Source organism: Martes martes (genome assembly GCF_963455335.1).
Source record: "Martes martes genome assembly, chromosome: 7".
Lineage (NCBI taxonomy): Eukaryota > Metazoa > Chordata > Mammalia > Carnivora > Mustelidae > Martes > Martes martes.
In genome coordinates, this window is record NC_137894.1 from 131,628,648 (window position 1) to 131,650,555 (window position 21,908).

The 21,908-nt window shown below is 46.3% G+C and overlaps 1 protein-coding gene across 3 annotated transcripts in view; it reads left to right on the forward strand.

Moving 5' to 3' along the window:
- Positions 1–13,610: 13,610 nt before the first annotated feature.
- The window catches only part of DPF3 (double PHD fingers 3), a 256,883-nt gene continuing 248,585 nt past the window's right edge, over positions 13,611–21,908 (forward strand). For all 3 annotated transcript variants that reach the window (XR_013967128.1, XM_080808592.1, XM_080808593.1), the window contains exon 1: positions 13,611–13,664. Coding sequence is in view for 2 of the 3 variants with exons in the window: in XM_080808592.1 (XP_080664718.1) it covers positions 13,633–13,664 (32 nt within the window). In the remaining variant the exon portion in view is untranslated. The remainder of the gene's footprint in view (positions 13,665–21,908) is intronic.

A 21,908-nucleotide genomic window follows, 5' to 3' on the forward strand; every position in this document is an offset into this window, starting at 1 on the left:
GAAAATGGCACTATGTGATAGTACAAACCCAGCATTGCAGATTTTTAGATTTGGGAGAGAAATTCATTTTTTGGCGTTTTGGACCTGAGAGGGTTCTTTGCACTGGGGTTTAGAGAGTGGGAAACGCGTTGACCTAGTTTTAAGGCAAGGCCGCTAGTTAGTATGTGTTCGCTTTTACCCAGTTACCTCTTTACAAACCGAGAAAACAAGGGAAATCTTTCCTGCCTGGGGAACGAGGATCCTGAGAGTACATACATTTAAACAGCTAAAATGAAGACGGCGCTTTAGAACGGTGCCTGCACTTAGGAAGCGCTATGTGAGTGTTGCTCTGATTATTATTATTATTATTATTACTGTTATTAATCGTGTCTCATTGGTTGGGTTCGACTGCTTGCACAGGAAGCACTTATTTTGTTTTGGGAATGACTTACAATATAAAGCACTGATGTAGTTTAAGATTCTGCCGTGCTGCCCAAATTACTGTGTGTGTGATATTTTACCCAACGCTGTGAACTTGAGGGCACTCTCTTCTATTTGACGGCAGACTTAAATCAATAGTTACTTATAGTCACCTCCTAATGACATTTAGTGATTTAATAGGATATTAAAAATACTTCTGATTTTTTTAAAAAAAGATTTATTTATTTGAGCGAGAGAGTGAGTGTGTGTGAGAGAGAGAGAGAGAGAGCGAGCGCACACGAACAGGGGCAGAGGGAGAGAAAGAAGGAGAAGCAGACTTTCCTGCTGAGCAGGGAGCCCGATGCAGGGCTCGACCCTGGGACCCTGGGATCACGACCTGAGCCAAAGGCAGGTGCTTAACCGACTGAGCCACCCAGGTGCCCCAATACTTTTGATTTTTAAAGATAAATGTGTTTTTCAATAAAATCAGCTGTTGTCCATGCTCGGTTTGGGATGGGACACACAGAAAGTATAGCCTTATTGGGATATCCAGCAGTTTTCACCAAGGATATCTTTTTCCAATAATTAAAAGAAGAACCTTTGAAAACATCATGCGATGAGGATGAGTTAAGTTTTGCTTTTGGGTTTGGTGTTCTGTTTCATTCTGTTACACTGTCCCACCACCTCTATGACCTCTATAGTTCTGAGTGCAGTGTCTTCGAATGCTGTACTCTTTCTACCTCCTTCACCCTCCCCGAGTTCTAGATAAGCTGTTTTGACCCACCCACTGGGAGAGCACTCCTGGTGTGGGAAGGTCAGGAGCCCAGACAAGAAGCCTGGAGAAGAGAAGGCCTCATTTCTCTGTGTTAGCTGTGAGCCAGAAAAAGCAACCCCCTGCAGTTTGAAAAGTACCCCGGTGCCTAATGACAATCGTGGGAGTGCAGAGCAAATGCAGGAGGACTCTGCCCCTCTCCGACCTCATTCCTTGTAGTCCTTACTTAAAATAGTAACCAGTTAAATGTGGTGACCAGTGGTAGCCTGAATTTTTACTCCCAATGCTCACCTGCCTGCCTTACTTTTGGAAATGACGAGTGTAAGTGCCAGCCTGTTGGGCACCCTCTCCTAAGGGATTTTATCTGGGGAACAGAGTTATACCCCCTTCCCAGTGACACCCTGTGCTCTTGATGTATTTAAGGGATCTGCTTTCCCTTTGTCCTCTTGGTCCTAAAAAGAAGATTGGGAATGATCATTGGAGTTTTCATAGTTTGCGCTCTGGGCACCTCTCACCAGAGTGTCTGAGGCACAGATCTGTCTGTGACTTCTAGGCCATGTAGTTGCGGGAAGCATCACCAGGCAGGGCAGACCTGGTCTATAAGATAACATCTCAGGCAGTTCTGCTTGGATGTTCAATTTCAGGTAATCGACCGTTTCGGGGGACATAGGTACAGGCTAGAGATACAATAGGTAGGTATACTAGGCTGCCATTCACATAGGGAGGAAGGGGAGGTGTTCCAGATTTTATAAGCTAAGAAAGTAGCACGGTGCTTGTCATCATTTGCACTGCAGTTGCACGGGGCATGTCTTTCGAAGTTCTCTCCCAGCAGGGATAATGCAGGTCCCAATACCTTGCTGACTTTTCCAGAAATCCAGGCACTCTGATCAAAGTAGATCATTGCATGTCAGGGCTTCCGCCCCCTCCCCACAACCCCCCCCCCCCCCCAAGACTTGTGATCCTTCTTGGCAAACTTGGAATAGCCAGGAAACAGTTGTTCCATATTCTGTCAAATCTACTGAATCTAAGTTTCGGACAACAAAAGAAACTGGAATGGCGAGCAATTTGAGGTAAGGCCGTGTGGTTAATTTTTGATTCCCCCTCTCCGTGTAGTAACAGATCTGATGCCAAACAGCTTTGGCTATAGAACTGAGCGTGCTTTTTCCACCTGACTCAGCATGGGTGATAAATAAATCAAGTATGTTTTACAGTTCTAACACTATGTAGGATCATGGGTAAACTTTTCTCAGAGGCAAACCATGTTCTCCACTCCCCCCAACTTTGCAGACGGACTCGCCAGAGCTCAGAGAGGAAGAGACGGCTTGCTTTTATGACATGCACATTTTGGTTGACCCAGTGGGGCCGTTTCCTTAATTTCAACCAGGTGACCCAGCCGTAGTTCTTACTCAAGTGTGTCACTCAGAAAGTATCCTAAAGTCCAAACAGTCGAGGTTTCCATTGCTGCATCAGTTTGACAGGTGGTGTATTCACTGCACATGAGTGCCCTGGTGTGGCATTAATCCAGGACTGTTTGCCACGGACCTAATGCCCTTCACTCACTCAGCAAATATCTTGTGAATCCTGCTATGTTCCAGAACATCAAGAAAAAAAGGACCCAGTTGTCTCATACTGATGCCTTTTCACTTTTTTTTTTTTTTTTTTTTTTGCCTTTGAGGTCTCCCTGTGAACATTGCTGTGTTTGGCAGTTTCCTCCAGATTGGAACCCTGCGGGGTTTCCCAATTTTAGGACTTTTGAAGGGTGCCTTCCCCACTAGCTGACACTAGAGGGCGCTCAATCGCCAGTAACAAATTTGGACACTTCGATTTTGCTGACTATTTCAAGACTTTGGTTTTACTCTTTTCAGTAAAGAACAGTTGCACAACGCCGGTCTCCTCCTAATGGGATGTCAAAAGAGGGGACCTTCTAACGTGGACTACACGTTTCCATGAAGGCTTTCCCCCTTAAAATCCAGGCTTTGTAATATCCCTGTTAACCGTGGGTAACTTGCTAGGAACTGCGTGTCCCGCGCATAACATTCAGTGGCATCCTACTGCCATCCACCACATCCACGTGGGGTTCCATGATACGCCCAAAGGAAATTCTTGACAGGACGGACTCCTTTACGAACTCAAAGAATTTACCGAGAGGCCAATTCGGCTCTCATTTTGCTGTTTCCTCCAACGCCCTTTTCCCTTGAGCACAGGGAGTCTGGCCCGGGATTTTTCTGGCTTCAGCCGATTTAACGGATCACATTCTGTTAACCCTGGACTCCACCTAACTTCCCCATCCCGTATCTTCTTTTCTTTCCTTCTTTGTACCTTTCAACCACCAATCAGTCCTCAGTCCTCTAAGGAGAACATATTTATCAAATGCTCACTATGGGTCAGTTGCTTTTCCTTTATGTCCCTTACACTGTCACGTGTATGCCTCCCAACAACCCTCAGAAGCTGGTTCCAAGCTCCCCATTTTACAGATGAATAAACTGAGGGCCAGGATTAAGTCACCTGCCAGAGTTTGTGTACTTTGTAAGTAAGTAATCAAGCCAGGTTCCAGTTCTAAGATTTTCTGATTCGCTTTGTTCTGCACTGCCCTCCTTCCTCAGACTTTCACCCTGCTTAGCATTGTCATCAGTGGCATCCCCTTGTATCGTTCCTTGTCGTGTGCCTTGGTTTTTACCAGGTGAAAGTTGAACCAAAATTCACAACGCGTGATGAAAATTAGTGAAAGACAATGTAAAAATGAAAACAGACCTCAATTTGGATGAAATCGCCACTCCTACCCCCATGATAGTTCAGAATTAAAAAGAAGCCAAACTTGACATTGGAGTTGCTTTGGTCCTTAGGTAAAACGGGTTCTTGGTTCGGCCCTTCTGTGATGAAGATTTCACCTTAGGAGTCACCTTGGAGTGGCTAATATGCAAGTTTAAAACATTTGTATTTGAATGTCTAGGAAGACTTCCTAGAAACCCGAAAGCTTTCAGGATCTCTGTCAATGAGCTCATACGTTGGTCATAGTGATAGCTTTAATATTTTGAGTTTTTCAGGGCAAGGAGTTTCTGTGTTACTTAGTATGAAATGAGAGGCTAACATGAATATAGAATCACTGGGTTGAAAATTGAATTCCCTCCAACAGCGTATGTTTTCTACACATCTAATGCGGTTCTAAAGGAAAAATGGCTGCAGAAGTATCTGGGTTAGTGAGTGTTTGGCATTTATTACGAGGAGAGATTTTTAAAAGATGGTTTTATTGGGATATCATTTACATACCAAACAATTCACCCATTTAAAGTGTATGCTTGAATGGGTCTTAGGATACTCACAGCTACGTACAGCTATTGCCACATTTGGTTTTGGAAAATTTTCATCACCTGCAGGAGAAATCCTGTATCCTGTAGCTGTCACCCTCCTTATCCCTATACCAACCCCACGTCTAGCCCTAAGTAACCACTAATCTACTTTCTGTCTCTGTGGATTTCCCTCTGCTGGACTTTTACAGGCATAGAATCATATAGCATGTAGCCTTTCGTATCTGGCTTCTTTCACTTAGTATAATGTTTTCAAGGTTCACCCACGCTGTGGCATGGATCAGGGCTTCATTCCTTTTTTTATGGCTGACTAATATTCTGTTGGATGACACATCACCTTTCATGTATCCATTCATCTGTTGACGGGCGTTGAGGTGTTTCCACCGTTTGGTGATTAGGAACTTCCGTGTGCACATTTTGGAGTAGACATATGTTTTCCATTCTCTCGGATATCCACCTGGGAGTGGAACGGCTGGATCATAGGGCAACTTAGGCTTAATTATTTGCAGACCTACCAGATTATTTTCCAAAGCAGCTGGACAATTTTACAATCCCACTGGCAGGGGGTGAGGGTTCTGACTTCTCTCCGTCCTTGTCAACACCTGCTGTCATTTGACTTTCTGATTCTAGCCATCCTAGTGAGTGTGAAGTAGAGTTGTTTGTTTGTTTGTTTTTTAATAGGGTGGGATTTATGTTGCTATGTAGTTATTTATGTTTTTATTTATTATTTCCACTACCCTTTATGAAGTATTTGCTAGGCCTTGGGCCAGGCTCAGGAGATTTAAAGGTGCTACACCTGCCCTCCACATCTCCTGGGACAGGGAGACAAAAAATGGAACACACAACAATATAAGTGTTTCTCCTTCTTCTATCTGTTTTACTTATCTCCCCGGCCCCCTCCCCTCTGGCAACCACCAGTGTGTTCTCTGGAGTTATTAGTCTATTTCTGAATTGTTCATTTGTTTTGTTTTTTAGATTCTACATATACATGAAATCCTATGGTATTTGTCTTTCTCTGTCTGACTTATTTCATTTAGCATAATACCCTCTAGGTCCATCTATGTGTCACAAATAGCAAGAGCTCATTCTTTTTTATGGCTTAGTAAAATTCCATTGTGTGTGTGTATACACCACGTCTTCCTTATCTGTTCATCTCTTGATGGACACTTGGGTTACATCCATATCTTGGCTATTGTAAATAATGCTGCAATAAACAGGGGTGCATATATCTTTTCAAACTAGTGTTTTCATTTTCTTCGGGTAAATATCCAGTAATGGAATTACTAGATCATATGGTATTACTATTTTTAATTTTTTGAGGAACCAAGTATTTTAAATAGCTATGGATAAAACTCTGTGAAAGCCAAAAGTAACAAGTGACTAATTTGAGATCCATTTAATCTGCATAGGTTTATATTCAAGCTATGAAATAGAGAAAAGCATTTAATACCAGCTTTATGAAAAGCCATTCTAGAAACATGTTGGCTTTCAGAGTCATTGTCATTGAACCCACTCATGTCTAGAAAATAGCCCCGGTTTTCAGAATTGTCACTGAGAGCCAACTATTACAATATGGCAACGATACCAATTTTTGCCTGTTGAATGGGGATAAAATAAGTTGATTGGTGAGAACAGAGGACAAGGACATATGGTGATTTTGGGAATCCAGGTACCAAAATAAAATTCATTTCTTGCCTAGACCTTGATAATCCCATTTCATCGGATTTGTGCTTTTCTTCTTCACCAGAACCGGTTGCTTCCTTTCTGTCTTCTCTCCCAGAAGTCCCCCTCACTCATTTCCTTGCCCGGTTCCTCCGCCATTAGTTTGTTGGGGGGTTTTAGGCCGCCAAGCCTCTGTCCGGGAGTCCAAAGCCTTATCACAGAAGCGGTCATCAGGGTGTCTGGCGGTTGGCTTAGAGGCATTTAAAACGCACTGGGCCCACTATGGGCTTCAGGGACGTTTTCTTATCACCTCCTTCTCCCCTCTTGAGTCGATTAAACATGGAGTTGTCCCTTTGCGGCCCTGTAGACAAGAGTCCACCGCCTAGAGTTGTCAGAGAACAGAAACCACCTGCCGCAATTCAGGAGGGCTGGGTCCCCCTCTTGGCCAGAAAGTGGGACATTTTAGGTCCCTTGGCTTATCCCTCATCCATCTCTCCTGCTTGCAGACACCTGTTTTTCTAGGGTGGGGTGAATATTTGCAGTACAACCAGACTTCACATATTCTCCTGTTCTTGGCTTTCAGACCTCTCCTGGATGAGCCCTCACGTCAGAGGAGAAGCCCGAGGTCCCAGAAATGGTGTGAGTGCAGGAAACAGGTGCCTCAGAAGTGTCTCCATACTTAAAGCAATACCCCTCAGAAAGACCACTTTTGCAGACGAAAGGAAGTTTCTTTCCCTAAGAAATGGCTGAGGGAGTAAGTTTATTTCTTTATATGTGGACTCAGGCTTAAGAGAAATTGGTTCATGCGTGTCTTGGTCCAAACAGCGTTCTAGTCCCTCATCATGGTGGTAATGGTGGAGTTCTTTTTCCTTTTTCTTTTTTTCCTTTGCTCTGTCCTGTCTCTCTCTGGCAGGAGGACCTTGCCAGGTGCTTGGATTTTGGATGCAGGGGCTGCCAGGCAACGAGGCAGCTACGAAGGCAGCCCTGACCTTCCTGTCTGGTTGGTGCCAGCATTTCAGATGTGCTGTCCATGCAGACAGGCCAAGGGGAGCCTTGGAAAATGTGGATGGGCAGGTGGTGGGGGGGGGGGGATAAGAGAGAGGAATAAGCTCTCTTAGATAAATAGACACAGCAGAAGGTCTATAACCAGTGGCTCTACTGGGAGGAAGAAGCAAGGCCCGCTGTGGTTGTCTAGCATGAGTGCGGGACAACAGGGACTGGGCCAGTCCTCGGAGCAGACTGTGATTACTCTGTGTGCTGTGAGTGGAGAAAGCTCCGGTATAAAAATAACCCATTCGCTGTCTTTCCTGGTGCCTGAGATTCTAACCAAGCCCTTGCTTCTAGTGCCTGCGTGCGTGCGTGCATGCGTGCTTGTGCGCATGGATGTGCTTGTGCGCATGTGCGTGCGTGTGCGTGCGTGCGTGCTGCGTGTCTCATGAAGTCTTGAGCCCCTCCTTGTGAAGGTTTTGGGGCGTCCTAGAATCCCCTGTTAAGATGCAACTATCCAGGAGGGAGAGTCCGTTAAGCCGATTCAGAGCACGCCCTGAAAGAAAGGGTGGGGATTAGCAGGAAGGGATTTGGAAGAGGCCCTTGACTCAAGGTGGAATCCATACAGCAAGGAAGAGCCCGAGGACGGGGGCGTAAGAGGATCCCAGCCTGGGTCGCTGGCCTGCCGGGGGAAGAGACTTACACTGCTTTCAGGGGGGTGATGAGGGGTGGGGGCTAAGGTGTTCCTGTGAGGCAAGCCCTCTTCCACCGCACAGGGTCGCAGGGCTTCTATTGGCCTCCAGCCTTCAGGCCTTGGCTCTGAAGTCTTGCTTCTCCAGGCAAGTGGAGCTGACTGATGTCCATTCCCAGAAGCGCGAAACCTGGCAACATCCGGGACCTTCTCACGTCCCGCAGGCCCACGGCCTGCCTGCCACTATGGCCTGCAGGTTCCTTAGAAATCCCCGATTCTGCCCCTCGTCTTCTCCCTGATACCACAGCCTTCTGGCAGGTTCCCAGGCCTTCAGTTTACCCTCTCTCTCCAATTCATGGTCGCACTGCTGATGGAAAGGGCTTTCTGAAAAGGCAACCTCTTCATTGTCACCCCCAGCTTCAAAGTCTTTCCGTGTCACCTGGTTGCCTTCCAGGTGAAACTCTTCCTCTCAGCGTTGGCACCCACTCCTCGTCTCTCCAGCTTCTTGGGTCTTTCTCAGACCTCGGCCACTCCCTGCCTACCAGAGGGATCCTGGAGATCACAGCACTCTCTCTCTCACTTCCCGGGGGGGGGGGTGTTCTCCACTCCACGCTGCCACTTCCGTGGGGACATTTTTCCTCCTACCGTATTCCGCTCAGCTCAGCTCAGCTCAGGCGTCACTTCTATGAAGGCTGACCCTGACCTTCCCGGCTGGCTGTAGTGCCTCACCCAGCCCCACAGTGCCCCCTTTCTTCTGCTGCATGGCTCTGTGTTTGTCACTGCCTGCTTCTCCCTCCCTCCCCTTTAAAGGTGAGAACTGTCTTAGGTCTCTCTGCATCCCAAGACCCAGCATGAATGAGGCATGGTGGCACAGAGTAGGGAACCTACAAATATTTATTGGATGAATGAGTTGTTCTTAGATTATAGTTTGGGTCTGGAAGGCCTGTCCTTCTTTGGCTCATTTCTGAAGTCTACCCAACCAAGGCCCAAATTAAATGTGACCATCTCCATGGGGCCTTTCCCTTCCGCCAATGTTGGAGGTACTTGCTCCCTTCACAAAGGTTCCTGGACATATATCCCTTCTCCCCTGTTGTAGACCGAGTTGTGAAAATCTCAATACCATGAAACCTTGAAAACCCAAAGGAGTGAAGGCACTCCATAAACACCCAAGCATGCATCCATTGGGATTATGGGCACCATGCCAGGAAAAGGAGAGCCTGGCTGGGCAGGCTGCTTTTCCCTTTTAAGTCGCATCAAGTAATTACTCTGCTTGCTTGTAGGGTTGGGCCTACTATCTTTATTCTCTCTCCAGATGGACGGGAATTGCTTTTTGCGAGTTTTTTTTCCCTGTCTGGTTTATTTTTATATCGCCACCTGTGCCTAGCACAATGCCTCCCTCAAAGAGAGCCTCCAGTGGATGAGTGAATGAATGAACTGAGTTAGTGGGAAGCAGCAGGCATTGGTTTCTGTTTGGCTTTCCCTTGAAATAAGAGGTTTCAGAGATCCGGCCCTAGGAGCATCTTACATGCCCAAAACTTGACTTTTTTTTTTTTTTTCCTTCTGTGCTCTGAGATATTATGAAGGGAGTAAGACTTTTTCCACCCACATCCCCAAGAGGAGAGAAAATCAGATTATAGTTTTGGTGCCCCCTTTTTGGCTTAGTGTCTAGAACATACCAGAGCTGGTTCTGGATCTCAGGGAACCAGCGTGGCCAATCAGCTGCCAAAGCCATGACTTACTGTTTTGTGGATGGATAGAGGGATTGAGGGTGAGCTTTTTCTTATTTTTTTAAAACACCCATAGGACTTAAAATTCCTTCACCTCCTAGAGACTGTTGCATTTATTTTGGATGGCTTTTGTGGCACACTTCCTCTTTCAAATGAACTCTTTGGCTCTTGGTGATTTCTGCATCTCCTTCCGCCCTCTCTCTTATTTTGATGTGCCTCAAAAAAGGTCAGCCACAGAGGCCAATATTTGCTACAGAAATGCCATTCTTCCCTGCTTCTGCAGGGGCATCTCCTTACAGCTTTGACTCATGGTCTGCTGAAACAGTCCTCAAGCTTTTTAAAGGAAAACAGATTTGGAAGTCCCTAGTGGTTTGGGTACTTGGATCTGTCTGTGGTCACACCCCAAATGTTCCTTTGGTTGGTGGCGTTGGTCACATACTTGAGCTGGGCTGGGGAGTTTTGCTAACTGATATTAGCGCTGAATTTGTGGAGGGTCCACAAGATGGGTTAACATGACTGAGAAAGGCCTCACCCTCCACACACTGTCTGGAGCAATCCTGTATAATACAAACACAATACCAGTTGCATGAGTAATTCAAAATTTCCTAGTAGCCACCTTTCAAAAGAAACAGGTGAAAGGAGCTTTAATAACATTTTTTTTACTTAACCTAGTAAGTCCAAAATATTGTCATGTTAACATGTAATCAATATAAAAATCATTAATGAGCTACTTTACATTCTTCTTTTGATACTAAGTCTATGAAATCTAGTGTGTACTTAACAGTTACAGCCCACCTCCATTTGGACTTGTCACATTTCAAGTGCTTAGTGGCTACATATGACTCCCAGCTCCCATGTTGGATAGCACAGCTCTAGACTTTCCAGGTGGGATGGAGAGTGGTTATTCTGGGCCCGTTCTGACCTCCAAATTAAGCTACCCAACCAGCTAAATCATGATGAAAGAGATGGGCAACTAAACTCAACAACAACAACAACAAGGAAATTGAAAGAGATGGGGAAGGGATGGAGTATATTTCAATCTTTATCTATATATAGCTATGGAGTATCTAGAGCTTCAGAGATGGGGTTTTAAAAGTCTTGATATCACAATCAGCAAGAAGACATTTTTTGGTTTTAAGTAGTTATATGTTCCTAATTGAAGTAGTCTGATTTATTATTTTGCCCACATGAAAGTTGTTCTTTGTTCATTCTTCTTGATTTCATGAGTTTAAAAAACTAAACTTGATAGACAATTTTAATTTTTGTTGTGTCTTTTTGTTCAGATCCCCTACATTCCTTATGCCATCAGGAAAGAATTAAATATCTCCATAAAAATGATAACCAACATGTATTGAGAGGTTGCTATGTGCCAGACACTTGATGTGAGTCCTGAAAAAGAGTCCTATGAAGTAGGCTCCATCATTACTGCCATTTTTCAGATGAGGAAGCTGAAACATTCTAGTTGTTAAGTAAACTTGCCCAAGATACCCCAGCTGGTAATGGTGAACCCAGGCAAGTAGATTTTGAGGTCCACACTTCTAACCATATATACCACTTCTTTGCAAAATTAACGTGAAACTTTGCATTCTCCGAAACTGTTCAAGATTCCAGTCTCCTTTAAACATGTCCACTCTAAGTACCCTTGCTTTTGAGTGTCCTGGCAAAAAAAATATGTCTTTTTGTGGGCCGGGATCAGTACATCTTAAGCCCTATTTGGAAAATCTGGCCTCACTGCTGAGGGATCAGACCATTTGCAAATGGACAGAATCTGCCTTACCATTGGAAAAAACAAAACAAAACACAAAACCTTGATCAATGGTATAAAAACCAAAGTTAAGGTAATAACTCTTATATGTCTTAGAATTGTGAAAGGTGGATTCACAACAATTCCTGTTTACTCAAAAGTCATACCACTGATAGACTTAAAATGACATTCACTAGATTATAAAAAGCAAGAGTAGCCTACTTTAAAAAGATTGTCTTTAATTCATTATTTTTTCCAGTTTAGTCATTATAAGATGCAACTTAAGTGTTTAAGTTCTGGATAAAATTTCTCAAAGTGAAGACAGATCTGATCTGCCATTTTCAAGTGTGCCAGGTAGTTAGGAATTATGCTGGTTTCTGCATCTGGGCCTTAACACATAAATGATTATACATGTTCAGAGTCTATATATCTTTTCAGTTTGTAATATAAATTTGTCTTCCTTCTCCTATTAAACTGTAAGCCTCATTCAGGGTAGGCTCCACATTTCTTGCTTCCTTTATCAAGCTGCGTATATTAAAATATGCTGTTGTCTTCCAGTCTGAACTGCTGTGGTTTTGATATCTCAAAGAGGTTGGTGGGAGTTCTGGCTGATATTTAAAACTCATCATAGTTCTTGGGTCTGAATACAGTGCTTGCTTTTTAATGTTCTCAAACCCCATCCCAGGCTAAGAACCAGCTTCTGAACCATTCCTTTGACAAATTAATAAGAAAGGGATTTTTCAAACTTTCATTTTAGAAAAATGGATAATTTTTTCAAATGGCAAGATGCTGTGCAAGGGAGTGACAAAAAGTACTGGCCTATGCTATTAATTAGGCAGAAAGAAGGAGTTTAAATTTCAAGCCTTACAAACATACCCATTCGGCCCTGTTCTGTTTTTCTGTAACTCTAACAGTGTATGGACTTGAACTCTGAAAGTTCTGGAACTTTGTTGTTGTTGTTGTTGTTGTTGTTATTATTATTTTAATTCATTGACGTGAGAGGAGCCCTGAGAAAGGAAGTGAGAGGGCACAGCTCCGAAGAACTGGCAATTTGGCAACTCCAATCTTCTTAAACCCCTCTCCGCTATTTTAGCTATTTGACCTGATTAAACAACTTTGGGATGTTAGCCAGATTTCTGTATGCTAACGAGGCCCCTATTCATGATTTAGGGCGATTTCATCTACTGGGGAGCTTCCCCGGCTGCCCAGTGGAAGCCTGGCTTCACAGAAGTCTCCCAGTTTTGTCAGGGGTTCGCCAGTGAGGAGTTCAAGCTGACTTGGAGCCGACACAGACAACGAAAGCCTCGGGTCATAGCGGATTATTCAATAGCAAATTTTCCACCTTGTATCTAAATAGTGAAAAGTGACGCCAGAATCCCATGTGCTACTCCCCGAAAGAGACTCTGGCAATACCTTCGGTCTAGTTACTCTCTTTCCTAGTAGCAGAAAGCGTTTCCAAAAGTTTTCTTAAACCTTCTCTGTCCCTAAGCCTAAAGGTCAGAGCGCCAGGTTCCACTTGGCGGCCGGAATCTGATCGTTTCAGAAGTTTGGGGGGGGGGGTGTAGATGAGAAGAGGTAGTAGTGGGGAACCGCGCAGAGTGACCACCGCGCATTACGTAACGAAAGCCCTGGCTGCAGGAGGGAGTGAGCCTGACATTGAGACATTCCAGGGGGAGGGGAGTTGCTGTCCTGGAGTCGCCAGGAACGGCGGCTGCAGTTCCAAGAAACCGAGAGAGAGAGAGAGAGAGAGAGAGAGAGAGAGAGAGAGAGAGGTGGCCGAGATAAAGAAAACACTACGGGAATGAGAATGTTAAAAAGCCTTAGGACCCAGAGCGTTAGCAAACGGCTGGGCACGTGTAGTAATTTGTTAGACGAAACGGCAGCCTTCCAACTTCTACAAGGGAACAAGGGGATTTGCCCTTTGGGGGATTAGAAACGTTAACAGCAAAGCCAAAAGCTAATGAATGGGGTTCAGTGGTTTGTTGGCAATACTTAAATATTTCTGTCCAGGAGCGCAAACTCTCTGCAATTATTCAGAAAGTAGGATCTCAAACCAAACTAGAATACTCTCCCGTGCGTCTCCACTTTCCCCAATCCGAAAAGGAGCTGCTCGCGCGGTACTGCCCCTTTAAGACCTGCTTGCTCTCGGGCTCTACAAAAGGGAGTGACCTCTGGGCTTTGACAGCTCCCCTAATAACTACCACGGTGCAGGCCCCGCCCATCTGGCGACCAGCAGCGCCAATTGGCCAGCAGGCCGGTATCCCGTGCTCTGATTGGCTCGCCGCTTCCCCTGAGCGAACCTTTAGAACTCTGAGACAGACAATATTCTGTTACATTGTAGCAAAATGGCGACTGTCATTCACAACCCCCTGAAAGCGTAAGTAAGACTAAAAAATGTACATATTCCGCCTGGTTTCAATATGAAAAAAAAGGCGCCTTCCGCGTGCCGAGCGCTGCCAATGCACTGCGCTTGCAGGCGCCTGCAGCCGCGGCGGGGCTTCTCTTTTCTTTCAGCTCTTACTTCTTCATCTTCTTTTTTTTTCCCCCAACGCGCAGAAATGTCAAGAGATGCAATTAACAAGAAGAAAATTGTTACATTTGTGTTCTGCTTAATTGGAGGACGCACCGAGAGGGGTTTTCGGCAGGAGAGCCAGGCGCTCGAGCGCTCTACAGGGGGGTCGTGGGCAGCTCGGGGACAGCACGGTCCCCCGAGTGCCCAGCCTCGCGGGGCGGCGAGCGCGGCGCGGGGGGCGGCCGAGCTGGGGGCGAGCGCCGGGCAGGGGCCGCCTGGGTGCACTTGGCTGAGCCCCGCGCCTCCTGAGTCCGCAGCCCCTACCGGGCTGCTGGGTCCGCCGGGGCGAGCGGACCGTGGCACCTCCGGAGTTTGCCGGGCGCTTTACGCCTTCCGATCGCTTGCGGGGAGTTTGTGCAAACCTTCCGGAGTTGGGAGGACCGCAGGGGGAGCAGTGGGTCCCGGGAGCCCTGGGGCCCAGGTGGTTGCCCGGGGCTTTCCTGCCGGGGCAGCCCCCCGAGCGTGACGGCGCTCCGGGCGGTCACCGGTGTGTGTGTGTATGTGTGTGTGTGTGTTTGTGGGTGAGCTGGCTGTAGTATATTAACGACTCGGGTTAACTTGGGGTTGATTTGGAGGCAGGGAAGCTGCAGGTCTTATGAATGGTGTTCTCGCCGCCTCTGGGTGAAAAGCCGAAGCGGGCGGAGAGGCAGCTTGGGGCTCCCCGCCTGAGCGGGCAGCTTCTGCTCCCGGCCAGAGCGAGGGGCAGGTGCCTCTGGCCGCCGCCGGGAGACTTTGAGCGGACGCCCAGATCCCGGACGCAGGGGGGCGGGCTGGGCGAGGACATGCGGGGACCAGTCCCCGAGTCCGGCAGCCAATTCCTGCCTGCCTTCCTTCCTCCTCCTTTTCATCCTGGCTTCCTTCCTTCCTTCCAGTCGGTGGAACTGTTAAGCCGCCAAGTCCGAACGCGATCGCGGAGCTTCGGAAAACTAGCGTCGCTCTAAAAGGGGTGCTATTGGCAATGATGCTGGCAGAGGAGAGCTCCCCTCCGGATCGCCGCGCGACGTGGCTCGGGGGTCCGCGCCTCTGGGACCAGGACTTCCCAGCTGGGCTGGAAGCCGACGGCGAAGGGAGGGGGAGGTGCCGGTGGGAGCGTTTCATGCAGAATTCTCCCGGGTGTGTGACCGATGCCGGTGCAGGTTCTTTCAACTCAGCGCACCGCGTTGGCACCCCAGGCTCCTCCTGGAGTTGAAAACCAGGTTCGCACCGGGGGGGTGGGGGGTGTGTGGCGGGGGGGGGGCTGTTCCTAGCGCGAAGGAACGCGCGAGGGTAATAGCACGTGTTTGCACCAGCTTATCTCCCATCAGTAATAGGGAAAAAGGTAGTAATGTTCCCGGTATCGGAGTTTTAAATACACATATATATTAAAGCTGCCGTTAAGAGGACACTGGAAGATGATGTTGATCACAGAGCGGCTCCCGGCTTTAGTTCTCGCTCGAAGGCTCCGATACACTGCACTTGAACGCCACAGCGTTTCACCCAAGAAAGAAAATGTTTTATGGCAGAATAAATGGGCGAACTTCCCCGCATCCTCGCTCCGGGTCGCTCGCGCAGCCACACCGCTGATGCTGTGAGTTTCTACCGAACCTACAGCTGGTTTGCAGTTTCCCCATTTCCAGCCGAAATCACATAGGCGGGCCGATGCCACCTGGTAAACTCAAGTTAGAGAAATCAATTTCACATGTGCGCCAGGTTTGTTTCCTACTGGGAAAGCGGTACCATCGTTACCCTGGAGCCTGCTCACGCGCGGGCAGGCGCAGTATCTCTACGCTCCAGGGTTTCCCAGCTCGCTCCAGTTTTTTGTTTGTTTGTTTTTTGAACTGCAGAAGGGTGCGTGTTTGGCGAGGGTGTCTGAGTGGGGTGGCGTTAGAGTGGAGGAAGGGACGGAGAAGCGGACTGGTTTAGTGGAATTAGTTTTGAATTATTATACTCGTACTTTGTATAATTAGAGACAGTTGCAATGAGATGTTTTGTAATTCTGTGTCGCCACACACACACACACACACACACACGCACACACGCACGCGCTAGCATATACACAACACCCCTGCCTGCTTTTTCTAGATGGGAGTTGAGTGGTCATTTTTAGTTAGCCTCTCCTTTTTGCATCTCAAACCCTTTCCCTGGGGGTAAGGGGGTGTAAACAATACTCACCTCCCTCTCCCCGCGAACCAAGCCTCCTGCGCTCCGGACGGTTTTTAACTCCTAATGCAGGAGCACACACGTTGTTATTGGGAAACCTACACCATAAGCCTTTATTTTAGAAAACAACTTGTTTAATAAAACATCTTATACATTTCATTTGTTTTTAAAAGTTGCTGATCGGGGAAACAATACACACGTAAATAAATTATGCATAGGATAAATTAGAACAAAGCACAGAGACACATCCAGCTAAAGGGATGGATGGTGGTGTTGGGAGGAGGGGAGCAGGGAGAATGGTTTGGAGAGCTAGGTTTTTATCCTCTTGTGTCCCTCCTGACAATGAAACGGAGCTGAACGACATTAGCATTTTCTCTGTGTGCGTCGGAGTCTCTCTCTTCCTTTCCTAAAAAAAAGCTAACAACACGGACGCCCCCTACAGAAACCGTCACACAAAGGTTTCCTCTAGGATTGGGGAATAAAGTGGTGGTAGGTTAATATGCGGGGGAGAAGTAAGCTCGGGTTTCATGCAACACCTCTGTAGGGCTCTGCCTACCCTGAGTATGGACCATTTTTCATTATAGCTTTTCCATGTGGGACATTTAATAATTTAATAGCTCGGGTGACTGGATGGTACAATTTGAATCTCATTGCTTTGGGGTCTTCCTTAGGGTCCCAAGCTCCTTGGAGCCACATCTCCTCTCTTAGCAGTTTGGCTTTCTTCCTGCCTGTCTTTGATCTCCCCTCAACTCCCTTTCTTATTCCTCCTCCTCATACCCTTCACCCCCTTCCTCTCTGAAGCTGACAGTCTGGTTTCTCTCTGTTGGCGCCTTTAACATCTTATTACTGCCCAACAGGGTGTTAGAGGCAGAAACAGGAGCCGCCTGGACTGATCAGATCACAAAGAGGACACGGCGGGTGGCCCTACAACCAAGCAGTCACATCTGGACAAATAGAATTTAACAGCATTGATAGACTTGTATGATGTGTAAATGGGTATTACACATTATTTAATTTAGCAGCTACATTGTCTGAGCTTAGACTGTGAGTAACCCTCATTTCTTACATGGACAAGCAAGTGAAGGGGCCATGTAGTGAGGTAAAACCCATGCAGGTAACATAGATATGGATTTGGTAAAGGTCTGTGTAGAAGTAATAAGTCACATAGCGTATTCTGGTTGATTTCTGCATACCTAGGAAACATGATGCTTTTTTTTTTTTTTTTTTTTTTTTTAAAGATTTTATTTATTTACCAGAGAGAGAGAGAGAGAGAGTACACACAAGCAGGCAGAGAGGCAGGCAGAGGCAGCGAGAGAAGCAGGCTCCCTGCTGAGCAAGGAACCCGATGCGGGACTCGATCCGAGGATCCTGGGATCATGACCTGAGCCGAAGGCAGCGGCTTAACCAACTGAGCCACCCAGGCGTCCCCATGATGCTTTTAATATAAATTCTAATCTTACTCAATATTCTAGTTCAAGTAAACCACCCTCCCCCAAATCTGCTATCAACACTTTAAACAACTTACTCTTTTATTAAGTTATCAAAACCCTGGTTTGTATGCACTTAACTGGGAATGCCTGCCACCTTCTGCCAGACTTGATTATGCACATACGTATCTATTATTATAACTGCCTGCTTAGAAAAGAATAACTGTTATTATTATTTAATTATTCCATATAAACCAACAGGGCTTTTCCTCAAGTAACTATTTGTTTAAAAAGAATGAGACCAGCGAACTATTTCGTCATGCTTCTAACTGTGAACCTACAGATACATAATTGTGCTGAAACTCTCTTTTGTAAGGAGTTTCCCTTGCTTGGAGGTATGTGTCTATATCTGTTTTGTCATTAAGGACACAATTCTGGGAGAAGTAAATACACACTTCTTAGCCAAGGTCAAACAGCAGGTCATGTGTGTAGATGGGCTTCAAATCTTCATCTCTTTATACATCCTCGGATATGGATACACCGTATTCTAATCTAAAGTGGTTTCAGTGCTTGTGAATGTTGTGCAATTGTGGCCACTTGGAAGCCAGACCTCACTCTTGCTGTGACACTCAGTTTAGATATCAGGGAAGAGAGGGTGGGGGGAGCTGCATTCCTGGTTCTAATCTCCTCTTAGCTCTTTCTGTCTGAGTAGGGGGGACCGTGGGTAGGTACTAAGTGGGGGATATGGAGGTTGGGACTTTGTGAACTTGTTGCCTTTTATGGACATTATTTTAGCCCCTTATGAAAAAGGACCCTCAGATATTTTAAGCCAACAGATGCCTAAGAGACACCTTCTCCATCTACTTCTGGTTGCCACTCAAAAAAAAAAAAAAAAAATCCCTGAATTCCCCAAACTTCATTAGCACACATTATTTTTCAGCAGGAAGAGTGTCTGGTTTTGATGAGATACCCATAAAGGATATTAATTTCTGCCAGAACCCAAGTAGAGGTATTGTCCCAGGGTAAATCTCTGAAAATAGCCTGCCTCGCAGACCACCTGGGAGACCTCTAGAGATGGCTAGGAGAATGGACGCTGCTGAGATCCCCAAGGTGGACTGGCATTCAGAGGACACTTAATTGGACATCTCATCTTTCTCTGTCTTTATGCAATCATGCAGGGAGCTGGAATTTGGATACATCTGAGAAAGACCATAATATCTAAAGCTGCTTCAGGGCCCTCTGCTCAGATCAAGGCAAAAAATAAAATGCCACGGTCAGCAGACTTTGTTTTGCACCAGAAACAGAAAGGAAACTGAGGCTGACTTCTCTGTTTTCAAAGCAGAGCCTCCACCGATGGTAGTGGTGGTGGTGGTGGTGGTGGTGGTGGGTCATAAAAGACACCAGAATCCAGGTCTGTTTATTATCCCAACCTCGACAAAATAACTCTTGTGGTTTTTGAATGTTCTGAAAGTCAGTAGAAGACAGAAGTGTAGCCAAATGTGGCAAGCCCAGGGTCTAAGAAAGACTACAACCTGTTGAAGAAAGAGTTTTTGGGCAGCCTCGGGTTTTCCAGCAGGAGCCACTGTAAGTGTGACTCCCAGCTCGAGATAGTTTTTGACTATGTAGCTCTTTAACAAGGAAAGATAAAGTGTGGCCTGGGGCTGGGATGGGTGGCGAGTGGGTGAGTGGGTAAAACCTCAGTGTGGTCCAGAACTCTGAAAAGATGACTGTTTCACAGGCAGAGAGCCCGATATTATGATCTATTGCAAGTTCCAAAGTTTTCTTTAGTTGTGTCAGTGACTGGGGCGAGATGAGGTGTTGTGGTGTTTTTCTAATTTGTTTTTCTTATTGGTCCGGTTACTAGTGTTTCACAGTCTGTCAGGCCATATGGATGAATGGAGCTTAGCATCGTAAAACTGTCACCCAAGGAAGGTTTTTGAAGCCTGTGATTTGCATCAGAGTTTTAAAAGCAGTGGTTAGAAGGTGTTGGGTGGGGGTGGGTGGGAAAAGGGGAGAGGGCTGTGTTGGGAATTTCTAGGCTGTGTTTGTGAATAGTAGTGGTGTGGGGGGTGGGAAGGGGAGAGAGAAGCCTTGAGGAGGCTAAGAGTTAGGGGCTATGTTTGGAAGCAGGGAGGGCCGAGGGGATTAGACTCAGAGTGCCTAATAATGGGGTTCAAATAGCCCACGGTGAGTCCTTCTCCACCCCGGTCTTGGATAGGAGTCTGGGAAACAATGATGACACATGTCTAATCCCCCTTTCGCCCCCTCCCCTCCCCCCCACTGAATCCAGAGACTGTGGTCATCTCAGGTTGCTGTGACATGAGCGCATTTGTGTCGTTATTCACTTTGAAAACCTGCTGTGTGTATTAATTGCCATTGGAAGCTCCAGCAGAAAAGGTTTTGCATCTCCAGCTTCCCACCTGGCATCAGTGTGGCCCCTATCACGAACTGTGTCACTCTCCCACGTTCATTTCTCACCACTTGCTGGTTTCTGTAGCTGTGATGATTTCAGAGTCATGGAGGAGAAAAAGCTCTGAGAGAGGAATCCAGAGCCTTGAGCACCTGCTCCCAGTGGTGCCACAAACCCACCATTGAATCCTGGACACAGAGCTTCTCTGAGCTGCAGACCCCTTGTCTTTAAGACGAGGGGGATGCACCCAAATTCCCAATTGGATGCCCAGATTCCTTTCAGGTCAAAAGCTTGGTGGTAGCTCTTACTATGGTTGATTAGAAGAGTGGGGACGGTTAGGGGCCAAAGTTCAAATTCTTTCTCATTTTTAAAGCATGTTTCTGAGGGGGATTTGTTAAGACTGGGGAGTTTTTTGTTAGTTTCATCTTCTTGGGTCCAGTCCTGCCACATCATGCTACCGGTTGGGGTTCTAACCCGGGTGGCACCCCTTTCCCTTCTCGGCGCCTAAGGCTGAGGACCAGGTGGTGGGCCCTTTAGAAGGTGGGTTTTTTTCCTCATTCTCCTCTGTGAACACTTTTCTTCTCATTAGCACCTCAATCAGAGGATGGAGAGAGGAGAGAGAAGTGGGAAGACTTACCTGGCCTCTTTTGCTGTTTATTAGCACTCAGATAAAGTTTTTGGTGGTGGAAAAGACTGGAATTATTGACAACACCTGTCTCCCCTCCCCCCACCTACTTTTCTTTAAATATGTGGAGGGAGAGGGGGAAGCAAGCAGAAGATTTTTCTCTTTTGGATTTCGTTTATCCACAATCTCCCTGGACATGATCTCTCCTTCCCTATAGCACCCATTCTATTGACATGGAAATAAAAGTGCTTACTTCACTTCCATATGGGCAGCTGCAGACCCCTGTCTGTTTAGTGAGCCGAAGTAAGTGGACCTGTACTGATGTCTCACTGTGCTGCCTTTAGTGGACCCTGTGTTGCTGCTGAGGGAATGGAGGTGGCTAGCAGACTTGCAGGGGCTAGCTGTATCCTGGTGGGTATTAGCAGTTATCTAAATTGGAATTCACTGCCTCTCCTCTTCCTCCTCTTGCGATGTGCCTCCAGAATATCCCAGATTCCTCTGGGGGGGGGGTTATTATCAGGCTTTCCTTTGGTTGAAACCTCCCTTGGCAATTTTCTACAAGCCTAAAGGAGGAAGGGGGTTGCAAAACCCATCAGAGAATTCATAGAAGCCCAAATTGTGATTCTCAGGCAAAATAAGAGAGAAACCAAAATGGTTATTCTGACCTCCAGCAGACAGACGCAGCCCCTTAATTTTTTTCTCATTGTGGTAAAATATACATAACATGTATATTCAACATTGGTGACATATAAATGGGCCATTGGAGCCATTCTAAAGTGTACAGGTCAGTGGTATTAAGTACGTTCATAATGTTGTGCAACCATTGATAGAATCCATCTCCAGAATTTTTCTATCATCCGAAGCAGAAACTCTGTACCTATTAAACAGTAACTCCCCATCCCTGGTAACAGCCATTCTGCTTCCTTTCTTTGTGAATTTGCCTTTTCTAAGCACCTCTTGTAAGTGGAATCACACAATATATGTCCTTTTGTGATGGTTTATTTCACTTGACATCATGTCCTCAAGGTTCACCTATGTTGTAAAATGTGCCACAATTTCCTTCCTTTTTTTAAAAAAGATGTATTTATTTATTTTAGAGAGAGAGTGAGAGAGAGAGAGAGAGAGAGCCTGCGAGAGTGTGAAAGGAGGGAGGGGCAGAGGGAGCGGGAGAGAGAAACTTAAGCAGATTCTCCACTTAGTAGGGAGCCTGATCTGGGGTTCCATCTCACAACCCTGAGATCAGGACTGGAGCTGAAACCAGGAGTCAGACACTTAACTGACTGTATCACCTAGGGGCTCCAAGAATTTCCTTCCTTTTAATGGCTGAATAATGCTCCATGGTAGGTACACACCACATTTTGTTGATCTACTCCCCTGAAGAGGGACACTTGGCTTCCTTCTGTCTCTTAGCTATTGTGAGTAACGCGGTTATGGAGATGGGTGTGTGG